The 14,107-nt window shown below is 35.1% G+C and overlaps 1 protein-coding gene across 1 annotated transcript in view; it reads right to left on the minus strand.

Annotated features, from left to right (window-relative positions):
- The window catches only part of LOC121371224 (protein pellino-like), a 34,963-nt gene extending 25,630 nt beyond the window's left edge, over nucleotides 1–9,333 (minus strand). The window contains exon 1 of the mRNA XM_041496956.1: nucleotides 9,163–9,333. Within this exon, the coding sequence (XP_041352890.1) occupies nucleotides 9,163–9,182 (20 nt within the window). The 5' untranslated portion in view covers nucleotides 9,183–9,333. The remainder of the gene's footprint in view (nucleotides 1–9,162) is intronic.
- Nucleotides 9,334–14,107: the final 4,774 nt, after the last annotated feature.

Here is a 14,107-nt window from a genome sequence, read left to right on the forward strand (position 1 = left end):
TTTAACTAGTATTTAAAAATCTGTCAATTCTGTATAATAATATTCTCGATCTTGCTTGAAATTCTACATACACCTGCTTTCTTTGCCAATGTAATTATATGAGCCTTCAAAGATCTCAAAAAGTCCTTTCAAGGAGGCTTATTTCTTTACTGCCGTATTTGCCACGATACGCCTGCATGGGTGTAACTACTCTTTTTTTTTTACTTGTACTCTGAACAAAAGCAGGCAACTTATTGCTAACATATTAAAGCTTCACCTTATGTTTGGCACACAAAACTGAGTATTGAAAGTAACACCCATGATTGGTGTGGACATAAAAAAAGCATAAATAAATACAAACACTTACCACAAAGCCATTAAGCTTCTAAGGTGCAATAAACTTGTCATCACAGCAAAAGTTTAAATCCATAATAAATAATATTGTCACGTGCCGGATTGATGCCAAGAGCAAAGATGTCCAAAATAATCACTCAATGAGGAAAAGGCATAACATTTATCATTGATTGTGATAACATTATATTGATGCAAACAAGTGCCCACTACATGTATCACCCATGCCGCACATTGCCACCAGCGTCTGTGAGTTTAATGAATTTGTTTGGTGAAAGAGAAGAATGAAAAACTTGAAGTGAAAACAAAAGAACAAACCACGGCTTCCTGTTGAAACAGGGCCACAGAGTCAACAGGTTGCTGTGGCTTGAATAATGGGGTGGTCTGGACCTGATCTCCGCAAACAGTTCAACGAACATAAAGCAAACACTACATCCAGGACAGCCCATTTCATAAGAAAGTAAATACGAATTGCAGGTGTTTTTTCCCCCTTGTTTTTTTCTCCCCTTTTTCTTAAAGTCTTGTAGGGATCATGAATCATTTTGAAAAGAATGAAACTTGTTATACTAGCTAGTACTAAAGACATTAAGAGGGGTATCAATGAACCCCACCGATGATGATTTTTATGATAATAAATAGATTTTACCGTGTCATGAAAGATTTCAATTTAGACATTTTTAGCAGCAGGTTAGAAAAATATAGTTTAAAAAAAAATGCTCCAAGGAAATGAACACATGACAATGACTGTATTAAGAGTAATTTAGGAAATAACACTCCCAAAACCAGCATGTTTTTTTTAATTTATTTAAACATCAACAGCTAATGTCATCTGGTGACTTCATTAAGGAATCTAAGAACAGGAATTAGTGGTTTAAGATCTGATAAAAACTAAATAAATGGACTAATTATATGTATGGGTCAGATCAGCTTTGCTTATGAATAAAGTTTAATTCAAGACATTTTTTTTACTTTAAAATGTGTACGTGTGTGAAAACCACTTAACTGACACCCTATTTTATAGTCAATGCATCAGTTACTGTTAAGTATTTAAAGGATAAAATCTATATATCAACTAGCTTGCATTTGTATAAATATATAACTATGAAAAAATTGTGGTAAGAAAAAAACCCACCCAATCTAATCTACATGTATTGTAAACTAAACGTGTTGAATTCTTTATAATTATATTGTAATTTTTATAATTTTTGTGTGAATTTATTGATATTATAGAATTATTGACTGTTACACAACGATACATTTTACACAAAAAAAGATACAATTGTTACTTACAATCTTTTGAACTTGTGTCGAATTAATGTCACCATCCACGATATCCTAACAGACATAAACATGTCGCCTAATTCCGACCGTAATATCTGAAAATGTTATTCTATGATGTTTGCTGTACCATATTGTTAGTTCATGATACTGCTTGCAATGGGTCTCTCTCCACGACGCAGCTGGCTAACAAACAACAAAGGAAAAGATGAATTAACAAATACTTGTGCTTCCTTCTTAGCTTGACCACCCTATATGATTTACAGTGTATCTCTCTGCATAAATAATGAAGTTTCAGGGATTAACCACTTGGGTTTTTTCACAGTTTATTCCACAAATGACCACACTGAGGTTTTCCACTATAAACAAAAGGATTTGTTTTTTTTCAAATATGTTTAAGTCAGAGTTAAAATATTTATCACTGCAATGTTGAAATTAAATAGAAATTTACGAGAGGAGTGCTGCCAACGAAGACACGTGATACATGAATACACACGAAAACTGAACATGGTATGTTTGTAAAGAAAATACTGCTTAATGGATGTTTGCACATGTAGCTTGTTTACATAACAAGTAATATCTGTTTGTGCAGCACATTGTGTATTGTTTGTATGTGAATATTTTAAGACAATACTGATGTGCAAACAATAGGCCTGCTGTTAGGTCATAGCAATCAGCTGTTGGCCAAAACCACCATGCATGGTGCATCTAGAATATTTGGAGCTTCCCACTCTATCAAAAGTTTGTTGAAGAAAAGCTAAAAATGTGTTTACTAACAGCTTAACACATGAGTTGCATGTATTAACAATGTCATGGATATGTCAAGTTAATACCACAGCCGAATACACCATATTTTACATAGCTTACATTAATTCATGTACCATTATTGATTGACAACCATAAACAATGTGTTTTTGTAATACCACAGCCCTTTCATTACATGTTAAATGATACAAATGAACTACAGCAGGAAAGAAATCTGCTGCTGACACATTCTATCAAATCATAACAACTATATAAATAAGGTTTATAACAATAGATGTCCAAGGTCAAATGTGAGACAATTAAAAGAGTTTCTTTTCTTTTTTTGCCACTTAAAGGTAGGGTCAACTCAAACAAGAGCCTTATGTGTTGGAAAGATGCATACCCGGACCACCAACACATACTGACACTTTAACAAATGAAAAACGCGTAATTTTAGAGTTAATAAAAAACCATGATTATTCCTGCTAACTGGGGGCAGCCATTTTGTTTCGTTTTTGTGACGTTCAGTGGTATAGCTTGGGGCGAAGTGATGTCAGCTCCGTCCATCTCCTCTATGCACAGTGTAAACAAACGCTCTAATTTACGGCAAGGCGCCTCACTTTCATCAACCTGACTTGTAAAACAACATAAATGACTTGATAGTATAATAAACTATTTAACTAAATATATTTCAATTTGCATCAGTAGAATGAAATGGAGTTATAGTATTTTTCTTTTTTTTTAAATCCAAAGAAAAAATGCATATTACTAGTATTAGGCCTATTGGTAGGGTACGTTCGAGCAAAAACGACCACTCACGATACCCAAGTGATACTTTTCTTTTCGACGACATAACTGCATGGTCAGTTTTATGATTTTAGATGAGAAAGTCTACTTAATCATGGGTTTTACAGAATTACTTACAGTAATAAAGCAGGATGGCTGATAATGTCCATTACGATTGGAGGGGTATCCATGCGGTTATCACACAATACCCTGTGATCTTAATAAAAGAGGCACGTCTTTTTAGTGTGTCTAAATACAGTGTCTAGGGACCATCTAAATATACACCTGCCAATCAGGAACCACAGGTACAGGCCACGGAAACCAAAAGACCAATTAACCAAGAAAACACTCTGATTATTATTTCAGTACATGGGTTAATTTATGTACAAAACAGTTATTTCAATACTTTGACAATGGTGGTTTATTTTGCATTGAAAAATAATATATAATTGCTGCTGGCTTACTGGGATGGCTATTATTACAGAACACTGTGATGCATCCGCAAAAATAAGGTATGTTTTGTTTCTTCAGTTCGAAGACTAACTCCTGACGTGACACATTAGGTATTACGTAACCACCAGCTGCCAGAGGGCTTATTCACTAGGATGTTACAAAATGGCTGCACCCATTATATATAATAGCCATCACATTTAACTGTTTTATGAATTAACTATCTTTGAATATGCATACCAGGCCAAATGCCTTAATTGTCCCCTCCTTTAAAGCTGAAGTAGATTGAAAAAGGTATATTGGTAACAAAAACAATGTAGGTATGATAAAAACTGCTCAGGAGTAATAAGCCTATGAGATTGTGGGGGTCGGGGGAGACACCACCAGTGCTGGAGCAAATAGTTATATTCGGACAAAAATGAGGGACAGACCTGACCGTGAATACACACATGAATTCAACCTCATAGTAACCAATAAGGCAATATAGTAAATGTCTGATGACATCATGACAATATATCAGACTATACAGGGACAAAAAAAACCCACATACACATTTTGTTCAAAGCTGCAGACTTGCCCTCACCACAGACTATGTCATGAGCAAAATAAAGGCAATAACATGAATTTTATTGAAAAATAATCAATTTGCCACTGTCCCACTACTACCCAGGTATGGAGAGCCTTTCCTGGTGAAGACTGTATACCATATTAATATTATAACACTATTTACAAAATACGGGGCGGGACGTAGCCCAGTGGTACAGCGCTCGCTCGATGCGCTCGGTCTAGGATCGATCCCCATTGTTCCAGCCAGTGCACCATGACTGGTATATCAAAGGCTATGGTATGTACTACCCTGTCTGTGGAATGGTGCATATAAAATAACCTTTGCTGCTATTCGAAGAAAGTAGTCCATGAAGTGGTGACTCCAGGTTTCCTCTCTCCATATCTTAACCATATGTCTGATGCCATATAACCGTAAATAAAATGTGTTGAGTGCGCTGTTAAATAAAACATTTCCTTCTATTTACAAAATACAAACACTACTACAAATTACATTTGTACATGTTTTTAGAAAATGGAAGTAGGTTGATCTCGCCACAGGCAAGATAACAGAAGCCATAAATCCCATTTACTGTTTTGCAAAAACACCACACCATTTCATGTATATATGGGATTGTTGCTGTATAATATAAATACAGTAGAATCTCACTGGATTGAACACCATTAGAGCACCATAATATGTAATAACACTACGAAAATATCTTAATGACTACTAACCACTAAGATAATTAATATCTATACATGTACACCTGCCAGGCCTTAGAAATTTTTAAAACAAAATGACCATTCTTGCAATTTTCAGAGGTCTGCCCTCAGCCTGTAACTAGTGTTAGCAGTGGTTAAAATATTCCTGTCACAACTGATTTTTGCTGGTTAACATCTCCAGCCAAATTTCCGTATCATGTCATGCAACGTCACTTAAGGGAGTGGAACAAGTCAGGAATCGATAACCGTACTCATGATATGCACAGTCATTGCACACTGTTGATGTTTTGGTAGACAGCTGATAAACCTGAGTGTGACAGTAAGCATCGCCTACCTGTCTCAACTTCCTCAACGGGTGCAGCCTCTGTGTACTTCCTTGCACCCACCTGGCATCCTCATCCTCTGCTGCTAATAAAGCTGGTCTGACCCACGGCACTAACGACCGCTGATTGGTGTGGGATCGATCCCCGTCAGTGGGCCTATTGGGCTATTTCTGATATATCAAAGGCCGTGGTATGTACTATCCTGTTTGTGGGATAGCACATATAAAAGATCCCTTGCTGCTAATCGAAAAGAGTAGTCCATGAAGTGGCGACAGCGGTTTCCTCTCTCAATATATGTGTGGTCCTTAACCATATGTCTGATGCCATATAACCGTAAATAAAATGTGTTGAGAGCGTTGTTAAATAAAACATTTCTTTCTGACCACTTTCCGAAGTGGTCAGACTAAGCCCACAGCTAATGGGGAATGACAGGTGTGTGGCACGGATAGCCACAAGAGACAAGCACCTGTCGCGGTTGGAGAGACAAGGACGTGAAGGTGGACAGCAAAAGATGTTGAAAGATAGGAGTTGCCAGATCGGGAAGAAATGAGATGAAATTCAAAAGGTAAAAGGAAAGGGGGCAGTGGGGAAAAAAAGGGGGGGGGGAGATGTTATTTAAAACTCAAAACAATGTGCACGGAATTCATTTTAAGTGCAGCGTTAGTTACTTGTCATACCTTTGTTTTGGCTTTCAATACAGACTCAGTAAATATAACATATCTTATCATGATTTTTGGATATATTTTGTATTTATTGAATGATACTTTTCTTCTTCTTTCACCTTTTTAAAAATAAACTGAATATTTTGTCTAAAATCATGAAAAACAAAAACAAACCGACATACACGTGTACATGTATTTTGCATTTACTGCTCAATATCAGGGCTCAAAATTAAGAATTTGTCTCCCACAGCAATTTGTAAAAGAATTGCTGTGAGTGAAACGGCCCACCGATGGCAGTTTCGATCCTGCATATGGTAGTTTTTTTAAAAAGTGAAATTTAATGGGATTTTTCAAGATTTCTGTCTGTACAGAATTTTGGGGAAATCTACCAGTAATTAATGGTAGGAGAGTAATTTATCGTAGTTGTTAACAATGTGGTTTGGACTCTAGTTATGATGTGAGATGATCTTGTACGATCTGATAAGAAAGATATCCTCTGGAAACAAAAAAATTACAGACGGATGATTGCGTGAAAATTATTACTTAAATAAAATATTTAGACATATATATTTTTTAATATTTTGCATTTGTTTGACAAATAACAACCGTATTTATTATTTAATATTCACTTGAAGTGTATGCGAAACCTGATTTAAAAAAAACTACTCTATATTCACGTGCTGGTCTACATTTGGCCACCAAATCACTATATATATATATATAATACTTTCTGTCTCATAAAATTAATGCACCCCTTTTCAATAATGTTCCGGTTAAATACGTAGGTGCTGAATGGTTTCTTCCTGTAGTGTATATATTAAGGTCGACGACAGTCACTTTTTGCACCCTTGTTTTGGGTTCGTACACAATAAATATAGCGTATCTTACCGTAATTTGACTTGAAATCTGTATTTCGTAAAAAGTACAATTTTTTAATCACAAGATTTTCTTCAAACACATTCAGGTGCATTAGTAATGTTCAAACAAAAAAATTTCAACATCAATTTTGCATTGGGATTTTTCCAGCATTCTTAAAACGGAAACGTTATGTACCCAGTGTATTGTAAGGAGATTCAAAGTGACATCATTGGAATATACTGACGTCATTCAAAATCAAAATTAGCTATATTATTATAATGCTTCGCCACATTAAAATAAAAACTGGTCTACTAACCTTGACCCCTGTCAAATTTCTATAACAAGCAGACAATGCTGTTTACAGGTTGGTATTGTTTTATTTTTCATAATTCTGGACAAAATATTAATTTTAAGTTTCAAAAGATGAAAGAAATAAAAAGTATTTTTTGTCACATGTATCATATCAAAAAATTAGTTGGATATGTTTTATTTACTGTGTCCGAAGCCAAAACAAGGGTGTAAAAAGTGACTGTTGTCGACCTTAGTGGTGAATAAGCAAAATAGTTGTTAAATCAGTGAACTTGAAAATGATCAATGTAAAGGTATTTAGCTTCAAACTTAGAAATGTTTTGGGTATTAGAGGGGAAATTGTTGTCTACCACATGGCAGTCAGCCATTCTGTGTTTTTGCTATATATAATTTCGAGTAATCTCTGACTGAGAGAGCGATCATAACTGATAATATACCATAATGATAACTGATAATGGCTTTACCCAATCAAGCTAGATAACCCTGGTGGCAAAATCCCTGGAATTAAAAAAAATGATTGCACATCATAGATAAAAAAAAAAAAAATATTAATAATGACATTGAAGCTTTAAAGGAGAGAGACGTAGCCCAGTGGTAATGCACTCGCTTGATATGTGGTTGGTTTTGGATCAATCCCCATCAGTGGGCCCATTGAGTTATTTCTCACTTCAGTCAGTGCACCACGACTGGTACATCAACGGCTGTGGTATGTGCTATCCTGTCCCTTGCTCAGTTGCTGCTAATTGAAAAGGTTTCTAGACGTTTCATACCCTAACCGGTTCGTACCATACCATTTCGTAACCACTAGCATACCAGTCCGTAACCAATTAAATAATGTCATACATTACACCTAACATTAATATATTTTTTAAATACACAATTATAACGTTATATTACAAACATATTGTAACATTTAGCAAAAAATGTGTTGTAATAATCACTCAGTATCTTTTATAAGCATTAAATGAGCAATTATGTGCTGTGCATCACTGAAGCATGCCGTTTCGTAACCAAAAAGCATACCTTTTCGTAACCAAAAAGCATACCTTTTCGTAGCCAAAGAGCAATTCTTTTGTCATAAACCCATTTAATATTTGATTGTATTAACCCGTGTAATAACAGTATGCAAATTTCATGTCATATGCAAATTTAAAAGTTCATAATGCTACTTTCACCTGTCAATAATTGAAGGACTCGGTGCTAAATAGGGAATAAGTCACATTTTGAAAGTTTTTAGAAATATACCAACATAAAAGTTTTTATTAATTTCACATTTACCTTTACCATAAATACAATTGTATGAATGTACTGGGTTTCAATATCTCTATATATAATTATATAATTATGTTAATATTACTATGTTTGTAAATATTATTATACATGTTTGTACATAAAATGTTTTTTGTCATGTAAAAAGAAAAATGTTGTGTTTGAAATATATCAACAAATAAGCTGACTTCGCTTGACATGATTCTTCGTGACAATTTCTAATCGCTAATTATTAAATGCAGTTTGGCTTGGATTTTTTTGGTTTTGTTTTTCATTAAATAACATGTACAAATGTGGGTATGAACTGGTATGCCGCTGTTCCTCTGGTTACGAACTGGTATGCCTTTGGGTACGAACTGGTATGCTTTTGGGTACGAACCGGTATAGTACGGTATGGTTACGAAACGACCTGATAGTGATACCATTGAAAAGAGTAGCCCATGAAGTGGTGACAGCGGTTTTCCTCTCTCAATATTTGTGGTCCGTAACCATATGTCTGATGCCATATAACCGTAAATAAAATGTGCTGAGTGCGTCATTAAATAAACCATTTCCTTTCCTTTGAAGCTTTAAAGTTTAAGAAGTCAAAATAGGCTGTACAGAAGTGATCACTGTGATGCACGCTGCACTGGGCCTCCTTTACTAGCTTTAGGCTAAATGGATATTTTAATACAGATATAAAGAAATAATCTGGAGAGATCTGTCAAAAATAAATCTAGTAAGACCTGTCGAAAATAAAACATATATTTTAACTCGATAACCTCATGCATAATTAATTTTAAAGAGACGGTCCCAGGGCTGCTGTCATGCTAAACAAAGGAAACTCACGGAATTTGAGGTGCAGCAAAGGCGTGTACTCTTTCGAAAAGCAAAATTAACATTACCTTTCTTTTGTGTCTGGCATATCCCTTTAAAACTTTGTGCCAGGCTTTCAAATTAACTTCATAAATCCATGATTTCACAGACATATATGACTTTATTTTCCCTCAAAATCAAAACATTACACACCATTATGTTTACAGGAAATAACCCATCTTTGACACATCCTACAGAGGGCGCAAATAACATGGGAAGAATATCTTTCGGAACACATCGGCCGATTACGAATCACAACTAATCGATTAATTTTATCATTTGGAAATTGTCTGTTCTGTTAAAAAAAATACATAGAAGATATTCAAATCATAATGATTATTTTGAAGTAGAATCGGCATGTGTGTGTGCAAATGATTCTCAACCAACGGAGATATTCCGAATACATACGGAACACTTCGGCCAATTACGGATTCTCCGGATAAATTCGTAGTGGCGTTCCATGAAGAACGTAAACAATGTTTGCGCATGCGTTGTTTACTTAATACAGAAAAACTGTCATTAGGGCCTACAATTTTTCGCAACTTAAATCAAATCATGGATCAAATTTTGGACTTACAGTCTTGGTCTTTAAGTAATGCTGATTTGCTACAAAATCTAGCAACACTTTCTTGGATAAATAACAATGATCCTGAAATGATAAGACAGCTAACAACAATGCGAGTTGGCTATGAACTATGGAGTCGCCTGTCTGGTGAAAGAGAGTTGGAAGCGTTGCGTACACAGACAATTTTGAAGATATCCCAATATGTCAGAAGTCACCCTAATGCGTCAAAGGAAGAAATGAGTAAAGAAATTGGAAAGCAGATCTGGCTTTTTCAAGAGAAAGTAAACAAAATGTGATTGTGGCACCTATAAATGTGACAGGTGCGCTGGAACTGGTGTAATCACCTCCTTATTAAGGGGCCAAGGACACCAGTGATCCTGGTATACTCATGGATTTCAAAACATACACTGACAAATATGATGCACCCAAAGTCAACAAAGCATATACGGGTGATCAGAATATTTCTCCATGTTTAAAAATTAAAATAATGCAAAAACCCAGTTATTTTGCAGATAAAATATCTGTCATTACATAAAGTTATTATTAAAATAGAGTTGGCAAAGTTTTTAAAATTAGCAGTTGGTGAATTTGATGAGTGGTACAGAGGTAGCCCTGAAATGCAAGCACTGGATGATTAAAAGTCTGGCAAAAGATGGACATTTCCTTGAGAAAACTGCATTCCTATGTTAAAAACAGCTGGATCCTGTCAAAACATTGTGTATAAAATGTGACAAAAGCGATGAATTGTGGAACATTAACATACACCATCTTGTACCATTGTCCATAATGTAAAATTGTCAATACATTATACATGTAACTAAAATTTTAGTTTTATACATGTATTTGCATTTTCCACGTCTCCATTTTATCACATTTTCTGTTTGTTTGATTTTAATACTATAGGGGCCTATATACTATTATTCATCATGTATTAAATTAATTACATCTACTGTAAGTTTTAATTTTTTGTTTTTGGTATTTAATACAAACTGCATCACACGGGTGGTGTTTTAAAAATAATCCAGGTTAAATCTGTGTTGTCTTGACAAGGCTCTACATGACAACTTTTGTTGACGAGCAACTATTTGTTAAAAAGTAGTAGTCAACTGGCGAGTACAAAATGTTGAGCCAAGTAAAGCATAAACAAGTTGAACATTCCAATGAAATCATCAGTTATTAAAATCTTAGTAATTAAATTAGTATAACAGATATGCTAAACTCTGACTTACGGTAGATTGTCTGTCTGAATATGTTCTAGATGCATTTATTTTTAGACTTTTTCTTCACCCATGCAACGACCCCACACAGGGTTTCTGCCAGAGGGTAAAACAGGTATGGTGCCATACCCAATGTTTTTTTGTTTTTTTTTACGTTAACATTTTGACAAAATTAATGACATCATTATTGTATGATTTTCTTAACCCTAACCCTAAATGTAACCCATTTTCTTTGTGGGGGAGGCCCCCCATACCCCCTGTTGACTGTGATTGCATTCAATTCCATAGCACCATACCAAAAAAATAATTTCTGGCAGAAATGCTGCCATTGGCTATGGGCCTGAATAGCTAGTGTTCGTTAGACTTCAGGTTGTGTAAATTCTTTTAAATAAATACTTTATTAGCACAAATATGGAGCAGAATATGACTGAATTATCAAACATTGTTAAAAACAACAACCCATAATTATATTTTTATTAAGAGCAACAAACATTATTTTTAATTGTCACTTGTAAAATAGTTTTAAATAAATGTACAGGCATACAGGCTCCCATTTCGTAGGGGAATTTTTGCCCAAATTAAACGAAAATGCCTGAATCTGCATAATATTTATTCATATTAATAGCATTACTACCAATCGGCTATATATAGGGTTGTAAACAAATCACTGCAGATTTTTACATGGGTTACAATTAATTTTGAGGGTAGGAAAGAAAGAAATGTTTTATTTAACAACGCATTCAACACATTTTATTTATGGTTATATGGCGTCAGACATGGTTAAGGACCACAAATTTTGAGAGGAAACCCGCTGTTGCCACTACATAGGCTACTCTTTCCGATTAGCAGCAAGGGATCTTTTATTTGCGCTTCCCACAGGCAGAATAGCACAAACCATGGCCTTTGTTGAACCAGTTGTGGATCACTGGTCGGTGCAAGTGATTTACCCATTGAGCCTTGCGGAGCATTCACTCGGGGTTTGGAGTTGGTATCTGGATTAAAAATCCCATGCCTCGACTGGGATCCGAACCCAGTACCTACCAGCCTGTAGACCGATGGCCTAACGACGAGGCCGGTTTTGAGGGTAGGCATCTTCATAGATCAAGGCTAATATTCGTTCCCTGAATACGAGGAACGAATATTAGCCTTGATTTATGAAGATGGAGGGTAGGATGATAAAAATATGTGGTAAAAAGGTTTCAGGTTAGCACATTTTGCCTGAATATCTGTATAATTTTTCCTCGAATTTGAGGTTTTGCTCCAGCACTAGAGGGGCGTCTCGTACACGTATGTAAATATATCATAAAAAGAAAAACTAAAGGGGGGGGGAAAAATTCTTGACAAGAAGAATGTTTTATTGTTTGTTTACACAGGTAGTGAGCAAAAATCTGCTGCCGCTACACACTGGGATACTTTTTTTCAATTGGCAATACAAGATCTTTTATACGCAGCATCCCAGACAGGATTATTCTGATATTATTACCCCAGCGGTCACTCATAACAGGGAAAATATTTTCTCAGTGAGAAATATTTTGCATTGGTTTAAACAAACAATACTATTGGACAATTTGACACTTACAAACCAATGACTTTGTTGGTACTAAATATGACGTCGTTATGATTTGACAAACTCAAAATGACGTCATGTAGTTTAAAGAGTTTGCATTTACGGGTCTCTGTTTTTGGTGTTAAATTAATAACAAAATGTCATTTTAATGCAATTCATTATAGAGTTTGAAGCAGAATAAAGAGAAGTTGTGTGTGGTTTTAATTATCTATGAACGTGATTAAATTACAGCATTATAGTAATTCTCAGAAGAGTGCGTATTTAGTGGTTTACATCATTTCTATACAGGTTGGCCTTCGTGCATGTGCGTGGAAAATAAAGGTTTTAAAAAAAAAAAATAGCTGAGGTAACAAATAAAATAACAAACTCGGTTCCAGTTATTATCAAAATTATGTCCCTCGTGAAATAATTTTCATTTGTCACTTGCTAAAGCTCGTGACAACTGAACATTATTTCACTCGGGACATAAATTTGATAATAACTGGTAACTCGTTTATTATCCTCTATGTACATTATATGGGGAATATTTTGTTTTAAAAATCTTGACAGTGATATTTCTACTCCATTAGAAAATTGATTAACAACTACTGTTTAGTGTTTTAAAAATGTGTAGCAATCTCTGAAACCTGCTTTATAAATTGCTATTCAATACTGAACAAAATGTTTCCCTCGATATACCACAGCCTATTTATAATAAGCAAGTTTCAAGCCATGTGTTATGTTAATATGCTACTTAAAACAAGTTGGGAGTTAGTGGACCACAACTGTTTACATTGTACGTTTCTACATTAGAGACTATAGCACTTTTATAAATATCAGTAGGCCTGTGCATTTTTTAAATGCACCTTTGCCTGTCTGGGAGTGGGTGCAACATATCCTTAAAAGGACATGCCCTTTGTCAGTCTCTTTCTCCTAGGATATTAATTTATACAAATACACTGCTAAACCTGTCTGGAGTACACCAATTTCACACTAAAAGTACTACATATGCATGGGCTGGAATTGCCACAAAATAGTCTTCAATGTTAATAAGTTAGGGGCTTGCAAACTAAAAGCTCTCCACTATCAACTTCAATCTAATAATTTCCACCATAAAACTATTTGTTAAAATAGCAGATAGTGCAGACATATTTCCAGATTCTGGTCAACCAATGGGAAGATGACTAATTTGTGGCTCCTTGTAAATGCATTTCACAATATTATATTGAATGAAACAATTTCCACGGTTTTAACATCAAACACGGTCTATGCCTAATAAAAGAATGCATAAAAAATCCTAGATGTCTGTTGGAAGCACCAATATGATGGAACATGCAAACCCATAAAATTACCCCCCCCCCCCCCCATTGTATCATACATATTCTTTGAGAATTCTTTTTATACAAGTCTATTTTTGTAGAAGGTATCTCCCTGTTTCAATGTTACAAAGCCTTGTTTCACTTTATTGTAGTTTAATACAGATGGGTTACAGGTTTGTAGATTAACCATTTTTACGGACTGAAACCTAGGGTCTGCCATGTGGGACAGGAAGAAAACGCCAGAGTCCATCACACCTTTGGCAAGTACTGTTCACCTGACCTGAACCACATCCCACCTCACAGTAAAAAAAAACAAAAAATGGTACC

This window comes from Gigantopelta aegis, chromosome 4 (assembly GCF_016097555.1).
Source record: "Gigantopelta aegis isolate Gae_Host chromosome 4, Gae_host_genome, whole genome shotgun sequence".
Taxonomy (NCBI): domain Eukaryota; kingdom Metazoa; phylum Mollusca; class Gastropoda; order Neomphalida; family Peltospiridae; genus Gigantopelta; species Gigantopelta aegis.